Source organism: Protopterus annectens, chromosome 14.part0, assembly GCF_019279795.1.
Source record: "Protopterus annectens isolate FY-2018-M chromosome 14.part0, PAN1.0, whole genome shotgun sequence".
Classification (NCBI taxonomy): domain Eukaryota; kingdom Metazoa; phylum Chordata; order Ceratodontiformes; family Protopteridae; genus Protopterus; species Protopterus annectens.
The window spans coordinates 443,599,734-443,625,138 of NC_056748.1; the positions used below are offsets into that span (position 1 = coordinate 443,599,734).

The following is a 25,405-nucleotide window of genomic DNA, read 5'->3' on the forward strand; positions in this document are numbered from 1 at the left end:
CAGCAGTCCACGTCTGCAAAATCTCTCTGTTATAACAAAATTTAAATATAAGCATACACCAGGTACTTATAATTATGCTCAACCGCACAACAACCTCTCTGAAATGGCTTCATTTTAACAATGCAAACACTGCGAATATTCCAGATACTTGGCATTAGTTAATGCGAAAAAGTAGTACATTGTGAAGAAATGTGGTTGTTTTATCTTTTTTGTACATTTTAAAGATGTCAGAAATTATTTTGAACATTTCTGTAATTATTCTGAATATTTTTATCATAATATTGCTATTTTGGACATTTTATCTCAGTAATCATTTCGCACATTTTGAATGCTTCTCCACACATTCCGTGACTGAGAAATCATTTAAAAGAGTTTAAGTACCTCTGAATAACTGCTGACCTGTTTGCGAGTTCACTCATGTATATTTCTCCACTTTTAACTTTGTGACTTGTGCCTTCTATGTTGAAGCAGCATCGTATCCCATTCTGACATCATGTCGCTTGTCTTGTGTATTCAAAAGAGATGAAGAAGTGATGTATAGGTTCAAGATATTTATTGTACATAAACACATCAGGAACTGGAACATGTACTTAGCTAACTGATTCACTCATTACTTCAAACACACTCGCATGTGCATCTCCATTCATGCCTGCATTCACTCTGACTCACTGTACAAAATGGCACTGATCTTACACATGCTTAGTAACTTGTATGCATGTGCTACAGTGGCTGACTAGGTTCAATACACACTAATTTACAGTTCTGACAGTCAATTTATTAACAAGAAACTGTTCATAACTCACCTTTGTCCTCCCCTTCCTGTTAGTTTCAGAACTCTACAATCATATTGTCACGCATTATTCTCAGGTGGTGTCCCATAAACTTACTGCTACTATCTTCCCATGCTGCTATCAGATCCTGTATTGAAAGCCTTCGTCTCTATGCACTTAATGTGCATGCACACATACACGAATGTGCGACTTTCCATAAAGTCCTAAAATCACTTTTAAAAGTGAGAAGACAGTTTTGTTTAATGAATGAATGGCGAGCTAGACTGCAACTGTAAAAGCAGAACCGTACATGGGCTGGTTCTATCTTGTTATGGGGGAGCATCTGGCTCATGGTCTGGCAATTTGAGAATCAAAGGTTCATAATAGGTTCATAGGTTCATCATAATCTAGAGCCATTACAACCATGGCCCAGAAATGTGACATGACATACAGAAATACAGATCAAATGAAAAATTAACATTCAAAAGTTATTGTGAGATAAAATAAAAAGTAAGTTTATCAATTTCAGCAAATACAATATCATAATGCATAGTCTGAAAGAATGCACATTAAAATTAATATTTTCAACATAAGACTGCCTAAACACAGGTTGTGAAACCTATGCAAAATGAAACAGAGATTGACATTCAAAGAAAAGTTGTGAGAGATAATGCAGTTGCAAATGAGTATGGACACTTTCAGATTAACAAAATATATAAATTATAACAAGGCTACTTTTTACAATTAATTATGCATTGTCAGGGGATTAGCAAATGCATATAAATTCAAAATTTGGCCAGGGAATCATTAAGCAGATATGCACATTATTTATGTGATTTAAGAATTATTTCAACATCAGTCACAGCAATTTCAGAAGTTGTTTATATTCTCATTCAGCTACAAAATCACAAGAATCATAGGTTAATAAACAGGCTAGTAGTAAGATCCTGAAAAGGCTCTACATCTCAAAACGTATCTTCTCAGCAAGCACCATCTTTAGCCTTACAGCTAGGGTGGGTAGCACCTTCACATGAAACAAAACTTTTTTAAAAGGAGCACCATGTTACAGATGTGGTGGAATAAAATGCACAGAAATATGTGAGGCTGCATAGTCTCAGTCAATTTGACATTTTGATTTAAAAAGAACTGAACGCATTCTGTTTAGGAACAGATGGCAAAACTGAATATAACCAAAATATGTACATGTTGATGACATGAACAATATATAGCACATTAAAGTGAAATAATGCTGGAAGAGTAACATTCTTCTGCTATTACAGTTTTATAGTTAGCACAGGCTCTTATAGTAGTTGACAACAAACAGGTCACTACATCACTTATCTTGTGCCCCCTTGCTTGCTAAGGTTTTGTGTGACAGACTTGTTGCCTGACTGGATAAAGACAGGCCCTGAAAGCAGGTACTTCTCTCCCAAGCCTTTGAAACCTAGCAGCATTCCTGTAACCATAAAATGAGATATGGAGCCCCTCCTCCAGGGAATACTACATGCTTTACAGCATGTTGGAGCCTAGATGGACTCACTACCCTCAAGAAATGTGTCCATTAAGATCTGTGACTGATCCAGCTAATGAAAGAATATGACCATCAAAGGAATGGAGGGGAGGGAAATCTCCTAGCACCTGCTAATAAGAATAAGAATCTGAAACCAACAGCATGTCTGTAAGCTTGCAATTACTCTGTAGCCACTAACACCTCACAATCATTTGTGAATTCTAACCTGCTAGCATGCAAACACCAGTACTGTGGCTGTCATCAAACCTAGAAAGCAGAGCAGAGCAGAGTCCAAACATGGACTTGACACTGCTTCCACACCCAATAAACGAACACAATCTCACAATTCCTCTTCAAGAGCAGCAATATCTGAAAATGAGATAATCTTAGTCTGTCCCTGATGAAGGACCTCGAACTGGAATTAGGAAAAACCACAAGCCTGCATCCATGGAAGATACAAAAGGAAAGTAAACTAGGTCTACTAGTAATATCTTTTGTAGAAGCAACAAGGAGCCAGGCTTCTGCAAAATGTATTATTGGAGACCCTTCTTTTACAAGGCTTTGACCAACATGGCCAACACCTTAGTGAAGGTACTTGACATTAAGGGAAACTCAAAACAGCCAAACACTGTAGTGAGAACTGAAGACCACCCACAGTGAACAAAAAGAAGTCTCTTTTATGGATCCCAAATACAGATGTTCCAAAAACTATCCATCAAGTCTGGCAACAACAGTTTCTCCATGTTAGAGCAAACTAGGACAACCATCCTCCTTGAAGCCAGTCCCCAAACACAAGTTGCTAGGGGGAGCTGACATCTGTGACAACTTTGCTGGCAATGGGAAAACCAATGTCATATCATGTCATGTTTAAGCAGTCTTCTTTGGATGCCAAAGACCAGCTGTACCTTCCTTTACTGAGTCATGCTAGCCCGCACTGAACTGGAGGCCACTTTGAAGAAGAGTTTCCTGGTCACAATTACCTTCAACTCCATGAATAGATGACTGGAGAAGCTACCTCCAGGATCAAAAGGATCAACTTTGTCACTCTTAGGGCAATGCAAGAACCTCCAGATTTATAGTGCAGGGTGGGAGTCAAGAGCACATCCTTCCCATCTCAAGGTCCTTGAAAGAGACTTAGGATTGGTTATAGCTTACATGCTTGCTACTTCTGGTTCAGTTTAATACATGCAGGGTATAAATTGCCAGAAGGACATTAGACTTACCTTAAGAAGGTTCAGGTCAGCACTGGTGAAGCATACACTTCTGTTAAGTGGGCTAGTAACTTTTCCTGCCTCTGGTACAAGGTAGTCAAAATGAACTACTGGAACTTGTGGCAGTTAACATTGTGCCATTCTCTTTGAGGCAGTACAAGAAAAGCCTGTGAGGTTATCCAATATTAATGTAATAATCACATAGGCACTTTTTACAATGCTTAGGCATGCAGACGCAGTATTTATCAATGACAGCAAGGACTAAGATCACAAGTGCGTGAGTAATAAAAAAGAACAGGTAAGGTCCAGTAAGAAGCAAATTTATGTATCTGGCTTGTTACATAATGGGGTTCACAGAAGCAGTTGTCTTCCCAAATGCGCGATTTTGCAAGAAAAAAAATGTCAATTTGGACTCGTGGAGAAGGAATTTACAGCCCAGGACATACCATGGATGGTACTGTCTTATATCTGTACAACCTTATTTTAAGACGGCCTTACAGTATGCACTTAACTTCATGAAGACCATCCTGCAAAATGACATTCTTCATCATCACCCTAACTTGAATTTGCAATGCTCCTGAAAATGACAGCAGATGACCATATTAGTAAAAACACAGATCTTTAAAGATGAAATCTGTAAAATTAGTAAATGCCCTAAAATAATGACATGGGTACCTTTGTGAGGCTATCCCATTACTAGCAAACTTTGAAATGTGCACTAATCATTAGAATAAAAAGTAGTACAATTTCCATCAGTTTGGAAAGATCTTGCTTCCCTCTTCAATCGCTCTGGCAAATGAAAAAACACCCGAGGGCTCATTCTGTAGGGTTCTGTTCAGTAAAACAGATATACCACTACATGTGAACATTTAGCATATGCATAATCTTCTCCTAAGTGTTAACATCCTGCTTTATGAAAACAGGTATCTGGACAGGAGGAATGAGATCACTGGTTGAAGCAATCAAAAATTTATTTAGGTTTAGTCTTTATCCTTTAAAAAAGAAATACAGTTTCAATGTCATGACTGACTGTACTCCAAACTACACCTACCTGATATAGCACTGGAAAATGGGTTTATATCACAAGATCGAAAGCGTAAAATATTGAATGCAAGAACATCGAACTTCCAACCTCGAAACCTGAAATCTGCAAAAGCTGAGAACATCGAAAACAGAAACCCCAGACTCTCATAGTTGGCCTTCCTGAACACAGACACCCTTACGTCACTGTGAAATGATGCATATGCATAACATATGGCACAAACTCCGGTTGTATAGCAACAGAACCAGTAAAGATGTGCTAGTATACAAAGAAGTTGTATACATATTAGAATGTGTTCTCATTACACACCATAGAAGTGTTAGTATGTGTTGTAAGTACACACTATAAAACTAAGCCTTCCACTGCTCCCTGTGCGCTTAGCTGAGACCAAATAGCAACATGGCTACCGCTGCTTATCTTACTGCTCCCGGAGTTCTAGGGACAATATATGACTCTGAAATGTCTCAGAAGAGGTCAGAACCTTAACCCTGACAGCTGACTAATGCTACTCGGAGGTTCCGTTTTCGATGTTCTCAGCTTTCGAAGTTATCGGGTTTCGAGGTTAGGTGTTCGATGTTCTTGCATTCGATATTTTACGCTTTCGATCTTGTGATATAAACCCCCGGAAAATAAGTCTTCCATCACATAAACCAGAAATACGACTCAGAATATTAAAAAATAGATGGTTGATCATCAACATCCCTAACATAAACTAATGTTCCATGGAGGTGAAAAGGGTCCTTGATAGGGGAATACAAAGAAAAAAAAATCCCTCCAAAAAATATTTTAAAACTGCAAGGTTGAAGCTAAAAGGCTTCACAATCATCAGCCTCATTATCAACCTCCTCCATCCTCAGTTTTCTATATGGTGTCAGGGTGGCATGTTAGCTGTCACCATCAATCTCATGTCAGTGCCACTCTCCTACCTCCTTCTAAAGTCAAGTCTTACAGTCGCAGGTTTTCTCTCATACAATTCATCCCACCTCTTTGCTAGATGTGCTCATTTCCACTTGCTTTCTTCCCGAATGCCCGAAATCTTTTCCACCAGATTAACAACTGCCTTCCTGCACATGTGTCTGAACCATAGTAATCTGTTATCTTTGACCTTCTCTGCAACTGAAGCTACCTGGGCTTTGGCTTCAACGTCCTCATTTCTTAGTCAGCCCACAGAGTGCATCATATCACCCATCTCAGGCACTTCACTTCCATCACCTCTAGCTTCCTCAACCGCTCTACCTTCAATGCCAATGCTTCTTTACCATACAGCAGTGCTGGCCACTCCAGTGTTTTGTACACCTTATTACTCTGCCTCCTTGGCATTCTTCTGCACACACTACCTGACATGCAGTGTCAGCTGGCTGCAGCCCCTCTAATTCTAGCTTTGACCCCCTCATTGATAATTCCCTTCTCTTAAACAACCCCTCCAAGACATCTAAAGATATTAACATGTTCCACTACTTTCTCTTCTACCTCAGTTTTGTGCTGCTTCTGCTTTCCCCATGTGCAGCCAAGACAAATGCCTCATTTCAATTTTATTCCACGTGCCTTCAGTTTTGCATTCCATTCCTCTATCATTTGTTTAAATCCTTCTTCAGAGTCTGCTTATAATGTCACTTCATCAGCATACAGCAACTTTGTTGGTCTGTCCGGTTTACTAATGCAGTCCATCACTGTTATGAACAGCAATGGGCACTTGAATACAAGTGCTTCTGACAAGAAGGCAGTAAATTCTGCCAATTAAAATTATATTTACCACAGTTTACTACAGCCACATTTTATATATACACAAAAGGACTGCACGAAGATTACACTCCACAAGTGCATGGGGCAAAACCAAATAAATCCATCAAAGATTTCAGCACACTGTAGAATACCAAAAAATAGTCTTTATTCAAATAAACAAGCTCCTTTTTATTTGAGTAAAGACTACTTTTTGGCAATCTACAGTAGGATTATTAACAAATTGACAAATGGCATCCCTAACATCAGCTTCCATGAAAAGGATAACCCGGACAAATCCAAGGTCCATCATTCTTTTTTCCTGTCAGGTTTGTTTAGTCCTACCAGGAAGAAAGCAGCGATATTACATGTCAATCTACACAGAAGATCTCATAAGCCTGAGATGCTCTCCAAAGGAAACGTCACCTGGGGAGAGCTATTATAGGATGAGAAAAGCTTACTATTCTTACTTGTTTCTGAATTAATGACCTCAAGTACATCTATAACCTCACTCCCAAAGAGATTCCATCGAAAAGGAGTTATCCTACTACTGGTTTCATTCAACTAATAAAGGAATGAACAAGAAATAGGTGCTGAGTGTTGGGCAAAATGCTCTAAAGATGAAAATAAAGAGTGGTGGCACTGGGTCAGGAAAAACCCTCCACAGGGCATTACAATTATGTCAAACTGTGTTCCCTAAGGGTGCACTCTTGTTCCTATTTGGACATCTTCCACTAAAGGCTGAACACTGCTCAAATGTCCAATGTCATGGGGATGCTTGTGAGCCTGATGAGTGAAGACTTCACAGCAGCATCTTGACTCTAGTTGGTAACACTATTTTCAGAAAATGAAGGGTGGGAGTATTGGCAGTAGAATCCTTGAGTTACAGTTCAACCACCAAGCCTTCACCAAAGAATCAGGACTCATTTTGCATAGCCAGGTCTGTCAGCAAACTGCTCAGGCATCAAAAAGTAAGCAGTTCAGCATACCCCAATCCCAGCATCTGAAGAGCTGGTTGCTTCTCCAACTAGCATCAGCAATGTACTTGATTGCACACAACATGCAAGAGACAGAGACTTTCCTACGGATGGCTTTTCTTGGAAGAAGCTTTGACTGATGGTCTCTTACGACTTCTATGTGCTCCAACTCGTTTGGGATTGAGCTAAGGATCTTTATGCCAATTCAATCACTAGCCACCTGCTACATCTACCATTTTGTGATTGACCAGGATTCACGTTTCCTCTGCTTTCTACTTCTTTGCTGCACAGATGAAGGGTATTTCACATTTTGCACTTCCCCATAATAATGAAAGTTAAGTATGTGACACATGAACTGGCAACCACATCACCTGAATGGATCTCTCTGAATTAAAAATGGAACTTTCCTACAGCATGTTAGGCTTGCAGAAGTAAACTGTACATGTGGCAGAAAAAATGAGGAGCAATGGAGGCTAGTTTCTTCCTCAGTGTCACTTTGTGTAAAGTCAAGACATGTACAAGCAAGAGGTGAGTATGTTTACCAAGCAGGGCAGCCACAGTGTGCAAGAATGTGATCTCAAGACAGAATATCTCAATAATAGTCCCATTGCAATAGGTCTCTGAAACAAAATTTGCTAAATTAAAATGAGTTTGTGGCTGGTCAGAGTCCATTGGTTTAACATGAGGTTCAGCTCTCTGGACTTCTGTTTGAAAAGGAAAGAAACATTGTTTAAGATATCCGGCCAAATATACTGTACCACCTGACAGTCTAATAAAACTTAAGCATACCTTCCTTTCATGCCATATGTCTGACATTAGAAATCTGCATGAGACTACATACTGGTACTCGAGGGCTATATGGGTGCAAACATCCTCTAAGCTTTCTTGCCCCAAGAAAGATAGAGGCTGAAACTGAAAAAGAATAAATTCAGATAGGGAAAAAAGGAAAGGGGAATGGACAGGGAAAGGATACTTTGGTCTCAGAAAGAGGAGGAGAGTGCATGCACTGCAACAGTGATGTTTTACAACAGCACTAGCAGCCTGCTCCGGCCAGGTCTGGGTTCTTACACAACTGTACTATGCTTATCATTAGATCACGGTTTACTATAGTGGTAACTGATGGTACAATTTCCAGAGCTTGCATGCAGAAGGGGAAAGGTATGGGAGACAGAAATGGAATCCAGTACTCCTTGAAGAATGGTTCTGGCAAAACCTGCTCTGGATCTTGAAAAGGCATCTGCTTTGTAATGTTTGGTAAGCATGCAAATGGAAGACTAGCTCCCTCTAAAATGGATTTGAATTTATGACCCTTGAAAAATGTCACCAGAAAAAGCAACAGGTCTAGCTGACTGTCCTTTAGCGTCTATCTGCAGAGATTTTCCAAGGGAAAAAAAACAAAAGAAATGACAAGGGAGTTCCATCTAAAAATGATCAGTTTAGAAACTAAAAGACCCTGGTTCTTTCCTTCAAAGAAATGAACAATTAGATTTTCTAATACTTGTCCACACAGAATTTTAGCTGTCTGCATGCACTCACTCAGTAAATGAAGAATACTCTCTCCCTCTCTCTTATTTTGAGGATTAATGTCCACGAATAAAATACCCTAGGGAAGCCAAGAACAAATGGATGACCAGGTAGGCTGCCTTAATAAAGGTACTGTGGGATGTCGGTGAAGAAGCTGGGCTACCGGTAAAGCCTTGAGAAAGGCTGTGCATACCCGAGCGCTTGTGGTTGAAGGCTGAGTAAAGCCTTTAGAAAGGCTTCGTATACAAGTCGTAGTTCCAGCTGGTCAGGTCGCCTGGTGAGAGGAATCGCTAGTGTGGCAGCTAGAAATCAAAGATGAAACACACAGGAAAAAACAAGCAAAACAATGTAAATGTGGCTCGGCTAAGGAGCTCTGCTCGCCATGGTGGCAAAAAATCAACGTAGTCTAAGTTCAGATTCTAGAAGGTCATACTTTATTGAAGTAAAAAGTACCAGAAGTACAATCACCATCGAAGCGTAGTTCCTTAATGGAAAGAGTGATCCAGAGGATTTCCTTTTATAAGAGTACCTGGGGGTGTGTCAGTGGGAGCCAATCAAGTGTGGGTGAAAAAACCTTTATTGTGATTGGGCACGATAACTTGACATCACACCTTAAAATCTGATAGGTTAGATACCCTGAGCCAGCTCATACGTGGTTAGTAGACTCACTCTAAACCTACAATAGTGAAGTTCGGAGATTAGCTAAAATTAGCTAAAAAAAATGTAGTTAACTACTGGCTCCTGTGGCAGAATCTTTTCCATTTCCTTGCTAAGATTTTCTGGTGCTGGGCCTTCTTGCCACTGTGATAATGTCTAGGACCTGTTTGCTTTTAAAGTATTAGCCATGCTGACAGATTGTGAGTCTGCAAGTCTGGGTGCAGCATCCCCCCCGTCCCCACCTGGGTCAAGAGGTCTGAGATAAGGGGAAGCTGCCTGGGAGGCTGCAATGTTAGACTGTGCAGTAAGGGGTACCAATGCTGTCTGGGCCAATCTGGAGCAATGAGGATGGCCTTAGGTTGTCTCCTCCTTTATCTTGATCAGTACCTTGGGAATAAGAAGAGGGAATGCATACACAAAAAGGGAGTTCCAGGGGTCAAGGCATCCACCTTCCACGCTAGGTGGTGATGCTCCCTGGTACAGAATTTTTCCAGCTGGTGGTTGAGGTGCGAAGCAAAGAGATCAACCTCTGCAGTTCCCCACTCCTGAATGACTTGTAAAAAGATTTTCCTGTGGAGCTGCCATTCGTGGGGGTCCAGTAAGTTTCTGCTTAGGTGGTCTGCCAGGGTGTTGTTGACCCCTAGTAGATATTGGGCAATTAGGTGTAAACTCATGCAGGCGGATGTCAGCCAGAGGTTCATGGCTAGCCTGCACAGAGGGTAAGATTGTGTCCCTCCCTGTTTGTTGATATACCACATTACTGTGATGTTGTCTGTTTTGATAAGGAGAACCCCTGGCCTGAGATGGAGTTTGAAGGATGTCAGAGCCTTTTGTACTACCATCATTTCCTTCTGATGTGTAAGGGAAGGTGCTGGGCATCCCAAAGACCTTGGGTGCACCTGCCTGCTCAGTGAGCACCCCAAGCAATGTCTGAGGCATTGGTGGTGATGGTCTGGCTAGTAGGGCAGAGAATGAAGAGAAGACCCTCGTTCTTGGCACTAGCCCCTGCCCACCAGAGAAGCTTGACCCTTATACAGGGGATCAGAGGGAGAGAGGTCTCTAGAGGCTGACACCAAAGGTTCTTTAGATACCACTGAAGTTTCCCTCATGTGAAGACTGGCCAGAGGAATTAGAAGGATGCAAGATGCCATGCACCACAAGGCCTGCAGGAACTTCCTCGCAGTGAGGTGACTTCTGAAAGCCAGCTGGGTAAAGTAGAGAGGCAGGAAGCTCTCATTTTCTCGGAATAGGACGGCCATTTGGGATGCTGTGTCCAGCAGTGCTCCCAAGAAAATTATCTTCTTGGACAGTGTTTGTTTCTACTCGATGATGGTGAAGCCTAGGGACGTTAGGAGGGTTTTGACAAAGAGAAGGTCCTGGAGCAGCTTTTCTTTGCACTCTGCCTGAATGAGGCAATCGTTCAGATAAGGGTAAATCTGTATATTTCTCTGTCTACAAAATGCTATGGCCAGGGCTAAGCATTTGGTGAATACTCTGGATGCAGTAGATAAGCCAAAGGGTAGCGCAGAGAACTGAAAGTGTTGTGAGCCTGCTCTGAAGTACAGAAAATTCCTGCAGGATTCCCTTATGGGGATGTGGAGGTAGGTATCTTTTAAGTCTAGAGTCACTAGCCAGGCATTTTTTGTCAGCATAGGCAGCAGCTGCTGCAAGTTAGCATTTTGGATTTGGGGACCACCAGGCAGGTGTTCAAAATGGATAGATCCAGGATGGGGCGCCAACTGTCCTCTTTTCTGGAAACAAGGAATAGTCTGGAATAAAGCCTTAGCCTGTTTGATCTGAGGGGACAGGTTCTACTGCCCCCTGGGATATGAGAGTTTGTACCTGTTTCGGCCAGCTATTAGTGCAAGAAAAAAGGATGCTCAATGGGGTACTTAGCTTTAGACGTTTTCAGCTGAAATTTAAATTCTGGTAGCAACTGATCGGTCCACTTACGAATTGCTTCTGCTACAGGCTCCACGGCAAGAAAGACTGATGTAATGGCATAGGCTGCCCTGCTTTATAGCACTGACGACCTGACGTCAGACTACAGGCGACAGCAGCCGACGCAGAAAAACACGGACTCTGGTATTTGGGACGGCCGAGGGCTACCACAACAGGGATAACCCACAGGTGATGACTGCAACAGTGAAACACTAAGAACATCCAATGTTAACCAAATGGGGGTCAGCAAAAAGATTTTTAGAATCTCCTACTCAATCTTCAGAAGGACATTTGGTATGAGAGGAAAAGGAAGGAAGGCATAAAGGAATTTACCTTAACAAGGAAAAGAGAAGGCATCCATTCTCTAGGTTTCATTTCGAGCATATCTGCAGCAGAACTGTCTGAACTGACTGCTCAGAGTGGAGGCATAGAGATCTACCTTGGACTGATGGCCAATGTGTTGAAAGACTTCTCTATAATCAACATCCATTCATGAAGGTCTGCTCAGATAGTCTGCCACTGAATTTGGTTCTTAAAGAATGTACACTGCTTGTAGGAAAAAATGTGATAAATAGCAAGATCCCAAACTATTACTGAATGCCTGCACAGGTGGGAAGACTTTGTTCCCCCAGTTTGCTTATTTACCACATTAAAGTGCTGCTGTCTGCTAAAATGTGAAGAGTCCCTGAAGAGCAAAATATATATAAGCATTTCCTGTTCTGTTTGGACCAGATTCCCTGTGCCACCCCACCAGTCAGGTCTGAGGCATCTGCTGAGACCCAATAGGGGAACTGAGAAAGGGGACTCTTGGGTTGGCTTTTGTTTGATTGATCCACCAAAAGAGGTCTTTCTTCACAAAGGGCAAGACAGGAAAGGAAATGGGAAGGAAAGACGATGAAAATGCTGTGCCAAAAAAAATTTCAGGAACCACTGAATTTCCCTCTTGGGATTTCTGGAAAATTTATCATTTGGATTGTGGATCTCTTAAATGTTAGAACTCTCATAATCCCTCCTGCAGCCATGATGGATAGATCTCTCAGTTACAGAAATCAGTTGGTCAAGAATCAGATCTTTTGTAGAAGATGAAAGCCATCATGTTGAATGTTTTGAGAAGCTATTCCAGGAACACAAGAGACTGAAAGGGCTGCAGACTGTTTGCTGAAGTTCAGAATGAAACCTAGGTTGAGAAAAAGGCTGAGGATGAACTGTAAAATTTGCACTGAACTGGTCTAAATGAGGAAGTCAACCAGATAAGGGTAGATCTGGAAACACAGGAGTCAACAAAATGTTATAAAAGGGGCAACACAAAAGTTAAAGCAGTAAATTGAAACTGAAATCTCAAAAACTTCCTACAGTCTGGATGAATAGGGATGTAAAGAAAAGCATCCTTCAGGTCCAGAGTATCCCACAAAGTCTTGGGAAAGATCAGCGGAGTAAAGAGGTTGGAGCATTAGCTTCTTTAATTTTGGAACTCTTAAAATTGTCTTTAGAATAGACATGTCCACTTCTTTTCTTGGAACTAGGAAAGCCTGAAATAAAATCCTTTTCCTGTTAGATGTTGAGGGATACGCTCTGTAGAGCACAGTGAGTGATATGTCTTTAAGAAGCATAGCAAGTGAAGAATGTGAACATATACAGTGGATATAAAAAGTGTACAAACCCCTGTTAAAATGCCAGGTTTGTGTGATATAAAAAAATAAGACTGCAATAAATAATTTCAAAACTTTTCCCACCTTTAATGTGACCTATCACCTGTACAATTCAATTGAAAAACAAACAAATCTGTTAGGGGGAAAAATATAAAAAATAAAAAATGTACAATAAGCTGGTTGCATAAGTGTGCACACCCTTAAACTAATACTTTGTTTAAGTACCTTTTGATTTAATTACAGCATTCAGTCTTCTTGGGTAGCACTCTATCAGCATGGCACATCCTGACTTGGCAATATTTGCCAAGGATCGCAAATCCTCATTACTGACCACTTTTGGTACCCTGTTTGGCAGATATGGCTTCCTGAGGATTCCATTTGGAATAAATTCTGCAAGTAAAGTCTTCCACAGTGCAATGGAGCAAATTATTTCAGGTTATCCTTGTGCTATAATAGTAGATGATTTATTGGTTGGAGACCATGGTGAAGCAGAGCATGACAGAAACCTTAACAGAGTTCTAGACAGAGCATGTGAAGTAAACTTAAAGCTCAATCCTCTAAAGTGCAAATTCAGGCTACCATAAGTTACATATGTAGGTCATTTATTTACCAGCACTGGGTTAAGACCAGACCCGTCTAAGCAAGCAGCTATTCTTCAGATGTCAGCAGCAGATAATATTCAAGCTCTACAGCATTTTCTTGGCATGGTCAACTATCTAGGCAAATTCATACCAGACTTCAGTGAGTTGACAGCACCTTTAAGAGAGCTGCTGTTGTTGTCTTTCGGCTTTTTCCCGGTTAGGGGTCGCCACAGCAGAACTCCGGTCCACTAATGATTGGCAGTAGATTTCTGATGAACGCCTTGGTGCCAGCTCGACGTTCAACCTTCAACGAAGGCACACCCATTTACGCATGTCTTTTGAACACCCACCCAACCGTGGGGAGGACATGTAGACTCCACACAGAAGGCAGTCCCCACACTCCAGCCGAGAATCGAACGGGAGAACCTCTTGCTATGAGGCAACAAAGCTACCGCTGCACCACCGCATTAACTAACGCGCTAAAATGTTACATGGTCTTTGTTGAAACAGCACCAAAAGGCATTTGAAGACCTTAAGTGGAAAATTGTCACCACACCTGCATTAAGATACTGCAGTGTCAACAAACCAGTTACTCTTTTCTGTGATGCTTCAAAATTTGTTTTTTGCGCAATTATTCTTCAGGAAGGCAGACCAGTAGCCTATGCATCTAGAACACTAACCCAAACTGAGATGCAGTATGCTCAAATTGAGGAAGAACTTTTGGCAACAATATTTGCATGTTCAAAGTTTCGTGATTATATCTATGGTCGAGCTATTCAGACTGAAACTGATCACCAACCTCTAGTTACTTTTCTGAAGAAGTCTATGTATACAGCTTCAGCAAGATTACAAAGAATGATGCTCAAATTGCAGAAGTACAACTTCAAAATGGTCTATACAAAAGGCAAACTTCTTTATCTGGCTGATACCTTATCCAGATCACCCAGAAATACAACAGAACAGCTTGACTCAGAGAATTTTGACTTTGACGTAATGGCAGTGCGTACTTTTTCTACCATGAAACTTGATGAGCTGAGAGATCATAAAAAGACTGATCCAATTTTGCAAAAGCTCAACTACTACATTAATGTTGGATGGCCGTTAAAGCAATCTAGTGTACACCTGAAGTGCAAATCTATTTTCCTTACAGAGTTGAGATGTTGATGGAAGATGGCATTATTTTCAAAGGTCCTAAAATTGTTGCTCCCGCTTCCTTACAACATGAATATATCCACATTTTGCATCATGGTCACCCAGGTTTCAACTCTACCAAAAGGCCTTCACTAGTGAAAGACATTGATAAAGTAATTTCTTCTTGTTCAGTATGCAATAGTACTAAACCACATTTGCAAGGAGAACCGCTTCAGCTAAGTCAATTTCCTGAACTACCTTGGTCAACAGTAGCTACAGACATATTCGAGTGGAACAATCAGCATTACCTAGTATTGGCAGGATCTATATTATAACATCGAAGTTACGGAACATCGAATACAAAATGGTCGACACCATATTGTTGAAGTTCTGTAACATCGAAAATGAAAACAAAAAAAATCAAAACTTAAAATTTTTACTCTAACGAGTTTAACCAGGGGGGCAAGCCCCCATGCACCCCCCACACCTCCTGCTTCTTAAATATACCAACTCCGAGACCACACTACATTGCAGCGAATGGAAATCTCCCCTTACAGAGATTTCGTTTACACGCTCGAGATTTTGAGCGTTCAATATTCTTGTGCAGACAATGTCAGTTTTGACATTGTCGGCTTTCGAGAATATAATATAGGCCCTATTGGTAGACTCTCATTCAAACTTTGACTTACCTAATCTAACATCCACTACTGTTATTACCAAATTGAAACGTCATTTCTCAGTCCATGGTAGTCCACACTAAGTTATTTCTGATAATGGTACTGTTACTAGTCAGTTATTTCAGAAAATTGCAAGAAAATGGGTATTTTGTACTTGTACATGTTACTTTTACTCTAGAATATCCACAGCCAAATGGACTAGCTGAACATGCAGTGCAAAGCGTAAAGCAATTACTTGAAAGGTCAAAGAGTGACAATATCGATGTCTTTTTGAATCTACTTAATCTCAGAAACATACCCCATGTCGATATACTTGGCTTGCCTGCTCGGGCAAATCAGAACATTGCCTATTAGTTCCTGCTTGAGGCCTAAAGCTAAAAAACACAGAACCACCAGAGCCCAATTATTCAATAAGTGTTCTATCCAGAAGTCCAGTTATGATAAATCAAGCAGATTTCTTTGTCCATTGAAAGGAGGAGAGGCAGTGAGGATACAAATGGAGAAAGGTTTCGATCAGATTGGTCAAGTAACAGGTATATGTACCAAGTCGAAATCCTACTTCGTAGAATCCGAGGGTGTGGAGTATAGGAGAATTTGCAGACATCTCCTTCCTGTACCAGAATCATCACCGCAACATTGTTCCTGTGATACAGAGTAATCCAGACCTTGTTCCTGTTCCAGAACGTGTCATACCATCTGATTTCCAATCCTGATGGTGTTCCAGTTATTCCTAAGGATGAACAACAGAGACAGTTCCAGTTGCTAAGTCTAATTCCCACTTTTATATTACATGATATGGCCGCATATCCAAACTGGGTGTAAGATACAAGGCCGCTTGGACATAACTGTATATAACTGTACATGCGTATATAGTTCTGTATGATGCATGACAAAAAAGCTGTGTTATTTGCATGTTAACTGACATTCTCTGCATGGCATGATCTAATTCTCAAAGAGGAAGATGCTGTTGATTTGAAGATAGCTGTGGAATGGAATTCCAAATGGATTAGGATGGGAATTCAATTGAAGTCTGTACCCATTTTTGATAATGTCCACAAAGTATAGTTGTCTAAAATCTTACCAGAATGGTAGATGTTCTCCTCTTTACCGTTGTAGCATTTATAACAGTAGGGATCCCCTGCTAAGGGCAACCCAACGCCCCGACCAGTATACCAAAGCCTTTAGGTTGCTTTAAGGTACTCTGTACATAGAGGTGTAGTGCAGAAAAAAATACACTAAGAAACAAAGAGAAAAATGCACCAACATAGCCTTTAAATGTCTGTGTTTTTATTTTATTAAAATAGAGTCCGGTTTTGCAGCCTATGTTGGTGCATTTTTCTCCTTGTTTCTTAGTGTACTCTGTACATCACACATATGCTCCTTGCATAGTGTAAGGCATAAAGGTGCATACGTACTATCCTCATAACTGAGAGCCCCAGTAGGAATGTCAGTCCAAGGAAAAGAAAAAAGTAACAACCAATACACATCCAGCAGGCAAATGGACCAGGGGGAGGAGGGGAGTGAGCGAATACTGCAACAGTGAAGAGGACATCTAACAATAAGGAAAAGATTTTACAAAAATGTACTATGTTCTTCCATTTCACTGTTACAGTATTCATAATAGTAGAGACAGCGCCAAAGCTCAAGAAGAACCTTGGGAGGAGGAAGGACCGGCAGAGCCCTCTAGGAAGCCATGAAGGATGGCCATAGCAAAATCAGCTCTAGCTCTGGAGATTCCATCCAACTTGCAGTGCTTGGTAAATGTATGCACAGAAGTCCAGGTAGCTGCCTCAAGAAGAGAGTTAATATCCAAACCCTTGAAAAAAGCATGAAAAGAAGCTACAGCCCTAGTAGAATGAGCCTTAATAGAATAAAGAAGGTTCTTACCGCGAAAGGAATAGCAAAAAGAAATAGCTTTTGTGGTCGAAGAAATAGTTTTCTTGGACACAGCCAATTCTAAGGACCGAATAACAAAAAGAAATAGCTTTTGAAGTCTAAGAAGAAATAGTTTGCTTGGACACACCCAATTCTAAGGACCTAGGATGAAAGGAAAAGAGCTGCTCTGATTTCCTGCTAGTCTTAGTCTTATGCAAATAAAATCTGAGCTGTCTATGAACATCCAACACTTGTGGCACCTTCTCACTGGCAGATTGTGGAGAAAAGAAAAAAAACTGGACAAATGAACAGACTGAGTAACAGACAACTCATTCACCACCTTGGGCATAAAAGAAGGATTAGTATGTAAAGACACCCTGTCCTTATTAAATACCAAAAAAGGAGGACAAGCCATAAGAGCTTGAAAGCTCAGCCCCCTGTCTAGCATAAGTAAGGGCTAACAAAAATACAGTCTTCCAAGAGCAATGCTGATAGGAAGCTGAAGCTGCAGGCTCAAAAGGAGCCCAAGTTAATTTTTCCAAAGCAAAATTAAGATCCCAAGGAGGAGGAACAGGCTTCCTGGGAGGCCTAATATGAAGGACACATTTTAGGAATTGTTTAGGCTCAAATCTATAAACTAAAGGAGGAGATAAATGCAGACAAGCAAAGATAGCTGATAACTGGGCCTTAACAGAAGAATAAGCCAACCCAGCATTGAGCAATTCTCACAGATAAGAGTGAACCAAAAAACCATCCACTGAAAGTAGATCAGGTTACTAGGAGGACAGCAAATCAAAAACCTCTTACATTTGGACAAGTAGAATTTCCTAGTACTCCGTTTCCTGGCCTCCTGCAGGACCCTAATCATGACCTCAGGAAAAAAGGTGTCTACGTGGAATCAAAATCATATCACTCACAGTGTGAGTTGAAGAGTGGATAGGTGGGGATGGATGAGAAATCCATTGTCTTGTGTGAGCAGGTCCACCCTGTGAAGTAACTTGTGAGGAATGTCCTTGGCTAACTGCAGAAGACGAGGTAACCAATGCTGTTTCAGCCAAAAGGGAGTCACCAACAAGACTATGAGCATCCTGTTGAATTTTGTACAGGACTTTTGGAATGAAGGAAAGGGGAGAGAAAGCATAAAGAAACATCCCCTTCCAAGAAAAAGACTGGGTGTCCACCTTCCAAAACCAAAGGATCTGGGAACTATGGCACACAATAGAGGGAGTTAACTGTTCAGAGGGGAGGCAAAGTGATCTATTTGAGGAGTACCCCACTGGTGGACAAAGTACAGAAACACATCCCTGTGAAGCATACATTTGTGGGATTGAATTAATGACCTGCTCAGTGTGTCTGCCACGATGTTTTGACCTGACTGAATGTATACCGCCTGAAGAGTCACTTGATACTAGCCCGGAAGATCCCACACTAGGAGTGCCAACAGGCAAAGAAGATAAGATCTTGTCCCACCATTGTTTGTTTACATACCACATCACTGTGGTATTGCCTGTAAACACCTTGAGAGGTACAGGGAAGAAAAAAGGGTGAAAAGCCTGAAGTGCTAGCAGAAAAGCTCTCATCTCTTTGTTATTGATGTGCTCTTTCTGGAGACAAAAATTGCCCCTCATCACACGTTTGAAGTGTCTGTGAACAACTCCTGAGAGGGAAGGAGGGATGAAAGGGGAACTCTGGGTTCAGAGACAAATGCTGAATCCACAAGTGAAGCTCCTTTTTGAGATAAGGCAGAAGAGGAACTACAAAGTCTAGGGGATGCACATGTTAAAGCCAAACTGACTTCAGAAACCACTGAAACTTTCTCATGTGGAGTTTAACCAGAGGGAGCACAGGGATGGTGGATACCATGAATCCCAGAACGGTCAGAAACTCCCTTGGCTGTAATACAGGCCAGAGGAAGAAGAGTTTGAAAGAAAGAAATGAGTGTCAAGGCCTTGGAAGAAGGCAGGGATTCCAGCACAGGCCACGTCTGAATCCTGCACCCCTGAAAAACATGGTCTTGAGAAGGAGTAAAAAAAAAAAAAAAAAAAAAAAAAAAAAAAAAAAAAAAAAAAAAAAAAAGACTTTTTGAAGCTTATTATGTTATTATGAACCCCAGGCTTTTGCAACAGGATCTCTGGAGAAGATGACTGAAACAGGAGGTCAACCAAGTATGAAAATACTTAAATCCCCGGAATCCTGAAGGAGAGGGGCATTTGGTGAATACCCTTGGGGCAATAGAAAGGCCAAAGGGTAAAGAAGAGAACTGAAAATGCCAAAAAGCAAAATGCATCAGCACCAAAATTAAACATTTCCCCCAACAACCCCATTCAGTACTTTGTCCATGTCTGCACAAGAACCAAAATTAAATATTTCCCTCAATGACCCCTTCAGTAGTATTTCTATACATGCACAAGCACCAAAATGAAACATTTCTCTCAAATGACACCTCCATTTGTTTGTCCATGTATGCAGCAGCACCAAAATGAAACATTTCCCCCAGCAATCACTTCAGTAGTGTATCTATGTTTGTACAAGTACTTCACTGATACCAAATTAAACATTTTCCCCAACGACCACTTCAGAATTATGCCTATGTATGCAAAAGACCCAAAATGAAATGTTTCTCTTCTCATTCAATGATCCTGAATCCTGCGCTATGTTTGTGCAGATATAAAAAGGCAAAGATGTGGTTAACTGGTCCTGAACTTTTTAAGTGATAGGACCAGTAGATGCAAAGAAAATGTACATTCCTTTTTTCGGCAGAGGCTTTGTTGAGTCACAGAAAGGGCATTGGCAGGCTGCCTGCTGAACAGCCTCGAGATAAGAGTCTTGCTTCACAGAATGACAGTAATAAAGTTATGATGATTTTCATACCTATGTGTCCCTTAAGAATAAGTACACAGTTTCAAGCACAGGTCTACAGTCAAAGGAGGGTATACCTAAACTTTGGTAGACCGTCTGAATATAAGGTATCCTTGACAGGATCCGTTCCATCACTTAGCATTACAGTGATGGTGATCCACTCTTCTGACTTTTTTTTCCTGGCAAAGACAATACTGCATCACAGTTAAAAACGACAAACTACTAAATAGCGAGTGCGAAGAGCCACCAGCCGGATTTAAAATATAAATTATTTGAAACAACAAACTTGTAACTAGACAAGACTTTAACATTAACAATCGAATAAATTCACCTAAACGAACAATAAAAATAAGCGCTTTCGTTTAAAAAGTTTTAAACTTCATCAGACAATCAATTAAATTACATCACTTCCTTATATAAGCTTCTCTTTTTTCAAAAATACTGTAAAAGAAAAACAGAAATAAAGTATCATTTTTAAGTGAAATAAGGAATAGTAACCAGAGATTGATCCAACCTTGCTCCAAATTAGAGACACTGCTAAGGGATGTCAATTGCTGCTTTCACTAACAGCAAAACAGTTCTTCAGGTCACATCACAGAGCCAGCTATGCAATAAGAATAATGGTATCTTCTTAGCCTCTCTTCAGTGTCCAGACCTTCCCTTCACACCAAGCAATTTGTGAACCACATGCATACATACTGTTCAAACTTCCTCTTTTTTATCCTTCTTTCTTGTGTGGGTAGATTTCTCTTAAGTCCCCACAGTGTACAACACTTGCAATTAGACTAATGTTTGTACTTTCCTCTTATTGTATTTTTTCTTACTGCTGTGACTACACTCAATTGAACTGTGCCTGAAATAGGTCGTTTGGAATCTGTGAACTACGCAGGTAAACGAACAAATAAATACATACATACAAAGAAAATGGCAAAGGTAAACTGAGTAAGCGCAAAAATAATGTAAATAAACAAGAAATACTTTTCAAAACAATTAGCAAGAACATAAATCATTTTGGACCATCTTCAGTCTTTTTAAATTGGTCTGCATTAATTTTATAAAGTTTGAGAGAGCAATCTTACCTTCTCCTGGGATGAAATAATCACTCTATAAACTTCTTCATTAATTTTCTTCTTACTCAACCAATCATTAAGATGCAACTTGAGGAGTTGGATATACACCTAAACTGCAAAAAGACTACTAAGTGATATTCAGTTACAAAAAAATTACAATTCAGTAGAAGCAATGAAAACTAAATACGTCAGTCTAAATTCTCAATTACAATAAATAAAGAAATGAACAGGCAAACAAAAAAATAAATAAATAAATAATCAAAGGGTCTTAAACACATTAGGAGGTCAAATGCTGTCTTTAGGGAAAGGAGGCAGTACTGACTACCTTAAAGTTAATCTAATAATACACCATCTAATCCAAGGGTCTCAAACTGCTGCCCATGGGAAAGGAGGAGCCCCAGGGCAACACTGAACCTGCCTGAATAAAGTTTTTAAAGTAATATACAACTGCCTACCATACAGTAACAGTGTCCTGTTACTTAAAAGTGAAATCAGGACTGAAAGGTTGTATGTCGGAATATGTCCTCCCATTATAGTCCAATAGGTCAGCAGACATTTACAGAATACTCGCTGATTTTTCAGGGAAGGGGAACTAGACTGAGGTAAGTACAGCTGCATAAGTAAGCTTGTTTGAACAGATCACTGTTGCAGTAGCCTAAACTATATGATACCTATCATCCTGTCAAGGATCGGTTGTATGGCCAATATTTAAAAGCTTTTGGGCACCTTCCATGTGCCTTTTATTTCCAAAGAAGTAAGAGGGTGTACTGGTATAAAAGCAAATGTACACATGCCAAATTCATTGCTTTCTTCTCTCACAAAAAAGGAGACTGACCCCAAATATAATTAGCTATGTGCTAGGAGAAAAGCAGGCCACCCTGATACCACATTAGATAAAGCAATAAAAAGCAGTAGCAGACCCAGAAATAAAGCACATTAAATAGAGGAAGGAAAGATGGTGTTAGTACTGCAATATTCATCTGAGTGTCTACTGTTATGGTACATTTACTTACACAACTGTAACATTAGATCACTGCTGCAGTAGCTAAGCAGAATGGGTCACAATTATCAAAATCTTAGATAGCTAGGGAAGAGGACAGGTCAGAGTCCAGGAGGCCCAGGAGAATAGTCCTTTCAAATCCTACTCTTACCCTGAAGATGGAGTGAATCTCAATGTTTAGTGAAAGTGCACAGAGGACCATGTTGCTACCTCCTGAATACTCCTATAGTCATCCCTTTCCAAAAAGCTCTAGAAATAGCCAAAGCTCTGGTAGTGTGACCTTTGAGCTTGAAAGAAGAGATCTTTCCATGGAATGAATAACACTGGATACCATGGTGTAACCATTTGGAAACTGTCTGCTTTGACCCTGGTTGTTCCTTTTTCTTATCTTTATAGGAAATTTATAGCTGATTGGAGACTCTGAAGTTCTTTGCCCTGTCAACATATTATTTGAGGTGCCTGTGGAAGTCCATAACATGTGGGAATCTTTCTCACTTACTTTTGAGTTGAAAGAACAAGGAGATGAACAAAGTGATGGAGACTCTGAAGTTCTTTGCCCTGTCAACATATTATTTGAGGTGCCTGTGGAAGTCCATAACATGTGGGAATCTTTCTCACTTACTTTTGAGTTGAAAGAACAAGGAGATGAACAAAGTGATGTAATGAGAATTTTAATAATACCTTTGGTATGAAGGAAAGTTTTTTTTTTTTAAGGTTACTCTGCATTTATGAAAGGTGAGATAAAATTAATTTACAATAACAGCTCAGGTACTCCTCTAGCTGAATTCACAGCAGTAAGCAATACTATTTTTCATTTTACAAACTTTAAATCAGCCTGATGATCTTGTTCAAAGGGTAAAAGGGTAAGCTTTTCTAGTACACAATTAAGATCCCATGGCGGAGTCACCTGTTTTGTAGGTGGATGAATGTGAAGTGTCCCTTTCAAAAACTGTTTTACCTGAGATAAGGAAGAAAGTGTCTGTGTGCATCTCTGTGCACGAGAAACCCTCTTCCATTTAGCTAATTAGGAATTTCTAGTAGTAGGTTTCCTAGCCTCCTTTAAACACCTGTTGCACATCATCTAAAAAAAAAAAAAAAGTGCCAGAGGGAGATCAAAATTCCATCATCAGGGCAGTCAGATACAGAGTTTCAACGTTGGGGTTGCCATCTGACAGCAGATCTTCTGAAAAAACGTAAAGATAAAGACAGAGACAGACTGCACAGGTCCAAACCTTCTGACAATGCTTCTGCTAAGTTAGTCTTTAGTACTCCGGTACTCATTGTGAGGCATTTTCGCATCCCCTGATGCCCGCTTCAGTTGTTCGCAGGCCGCTACCGAAACCCTTCCGGAGTCCGGTAGGCCTCAAAACTCTTCTTCAACTAAAGATCCTGTGGTCGACTCTACCTTGGAATGGTCCGGAGCCTCTGAACAGGCACCGGCTTCCGAGGAAGTCCTTCACACCACCGAATCTCGACACAAACCGACGTTTTTTTTCACGACTACCATTCTTTCGAAAATAACAGAGTTCCTTAAGCCCAGGGTTCGAATCACACTTAGAAACTGACTACCCACTCTCAGGCACCTGCTACCTTGTCTCAGTCTCAAATGCTTAAAATGGCAGAAGATCATGCTGATCAGGGGAAGCCAAGCTACCCCCTCAAAAAGAAAGAGAGATCTATCCCCAGTAGTTTTGTCTGAACAAGAGTCAGATGAATTTGATGCATCTGACTATAAAGACATGCAGCCCCTCTCCACTTATGAGGATTCTGATGCAGAGGAATCTATTCCTTCAGCCTCTCCCCGAGAGGATTTTTCCTTTGGGGAAGCCCTGCATATTTTAAGGGAGCATTTCCAATGGGAGAGTCAGCACTACCCCCAGTCTAAAAAGAGACTCAGGGAATTCCTAGATCTTCCACAACACAGACCCTTGGCCATCCCCACAGTCCTGGATGTGGTGGATGATGATTTCCTTGAATCCAGCTTGACTCCTGATGCCCTACCTCCTGCTCCCAGAAAACCAGACCAGTAATACGGAGTCCCTGACTCACACAAATATCTTTTTAGAAATCCAACAGCTGACCTGAAGTCATTTCTCAAGGACCAAAAAGGATTAAAGCAAACTCTGCTAAGAATCCCACCCCCTCAGATAGGGATATCCGAGCATTGGACAGATGGGGGTAAAAAGTATACACCTCAGCTACTCTTGCTGTCAGGGCACTAAATTGTCAGTTCCATATGCTTAAATATCAGCAACATACCTTGGAACTCCTTAAACAAAAACTGTCCTCCTTTCCTGCTTGGGCAGAATCTAAAGATTTACAAGAGTTGATGCATTCTGCAACTCAAGTAACTAAACACACCTTGCACTGTGGTTTTGATCCCCTAGAAGCTTTTTGCAGGGCAGCAGTCACTGGATCTCTCATTAGAAGGCATGCTTGGCTTAAGGAACAGCTCCTGCCAGACCATGTCAAATCTAAATTGCTGGATGCCCCCCTGCACAGAGACAACTTGTTTGGCACTAAGGCAGAAGAGGTCTTCAGAAAGATGGAAGAAAACGCAAAATCTATGAAAACAGTTAAGGATTTCTTACATGTCCAGCCACCCAGGTTCAGCAGACATTGTCCCACCAAACAATGGTCCTTTCCTGCTCCCTCCAAGCCAGTCCAACATAGGCCCAGGGGAACCAGACCTCCCAGACAGCAGCCACAGGGAATGCAGAGATCTAAGCAGTGGACTACCTCCACTTCAAAACTAGGGAGTTCTAAGCCACCCCATTATGGTAAGAACTCACAGTGACTCACCTCCCCCACCCCCTCCCTCTGCCCACCTTCACTTACCCCTAGGAGGAAAACTCTCCTTTCACGCAAGCAGCTGGGCTACCATTACCAACAACCAATGGGTTCTAAACATAGTGTCTCAGGGATACAAATTTTCCTTCCACACCCTTCCCAACCCCAAAAGGGATCCAAGATCTACCTCCCAACCATTGGGCAGAGGCTCAAAAGCAAATCCTTTCCCTGCTTTCTATGAGGGTGGTAGAGCACGTTCCTACAGAACAGATAGCCCAAGGTCTCTACTCCAGACTCTTTCTGGTGCCCATCCTCTGTCCATTCTGAACACCTTCCTGGTGATCCCAAAATTCAAAATGTTCACTTTTCAGTAGATGCTACCCATGCTCTCCAAGGACATTTGGCTAGCCACCCTGGATCTA

At 41.0% G+C, this 25,405-nt stretch overlaps 1 protein-coding gene across 1 annotated transcript in view; it reads right to left on the reverse strand.

Moving 5' to 3' along the window:
- Positions 1–25,405, reverse strand: part of EVC (EvC ciliary complex subunit 1) — a 1,160,741-nt gene that overhangs the window by 734,037 nt on the left and 401,299 nt on the right. The window contains exon 6 of the mRNA XM_044055566.1: positions 21,203–21,301. Within this exon, the coding sequence (XP_043911501.1) occupies positions 21,203–21,301 (99 nt within the window). The remainder of the gene's footprint in view (positions 1–21,202; positions 21,302–25,405) is intronic.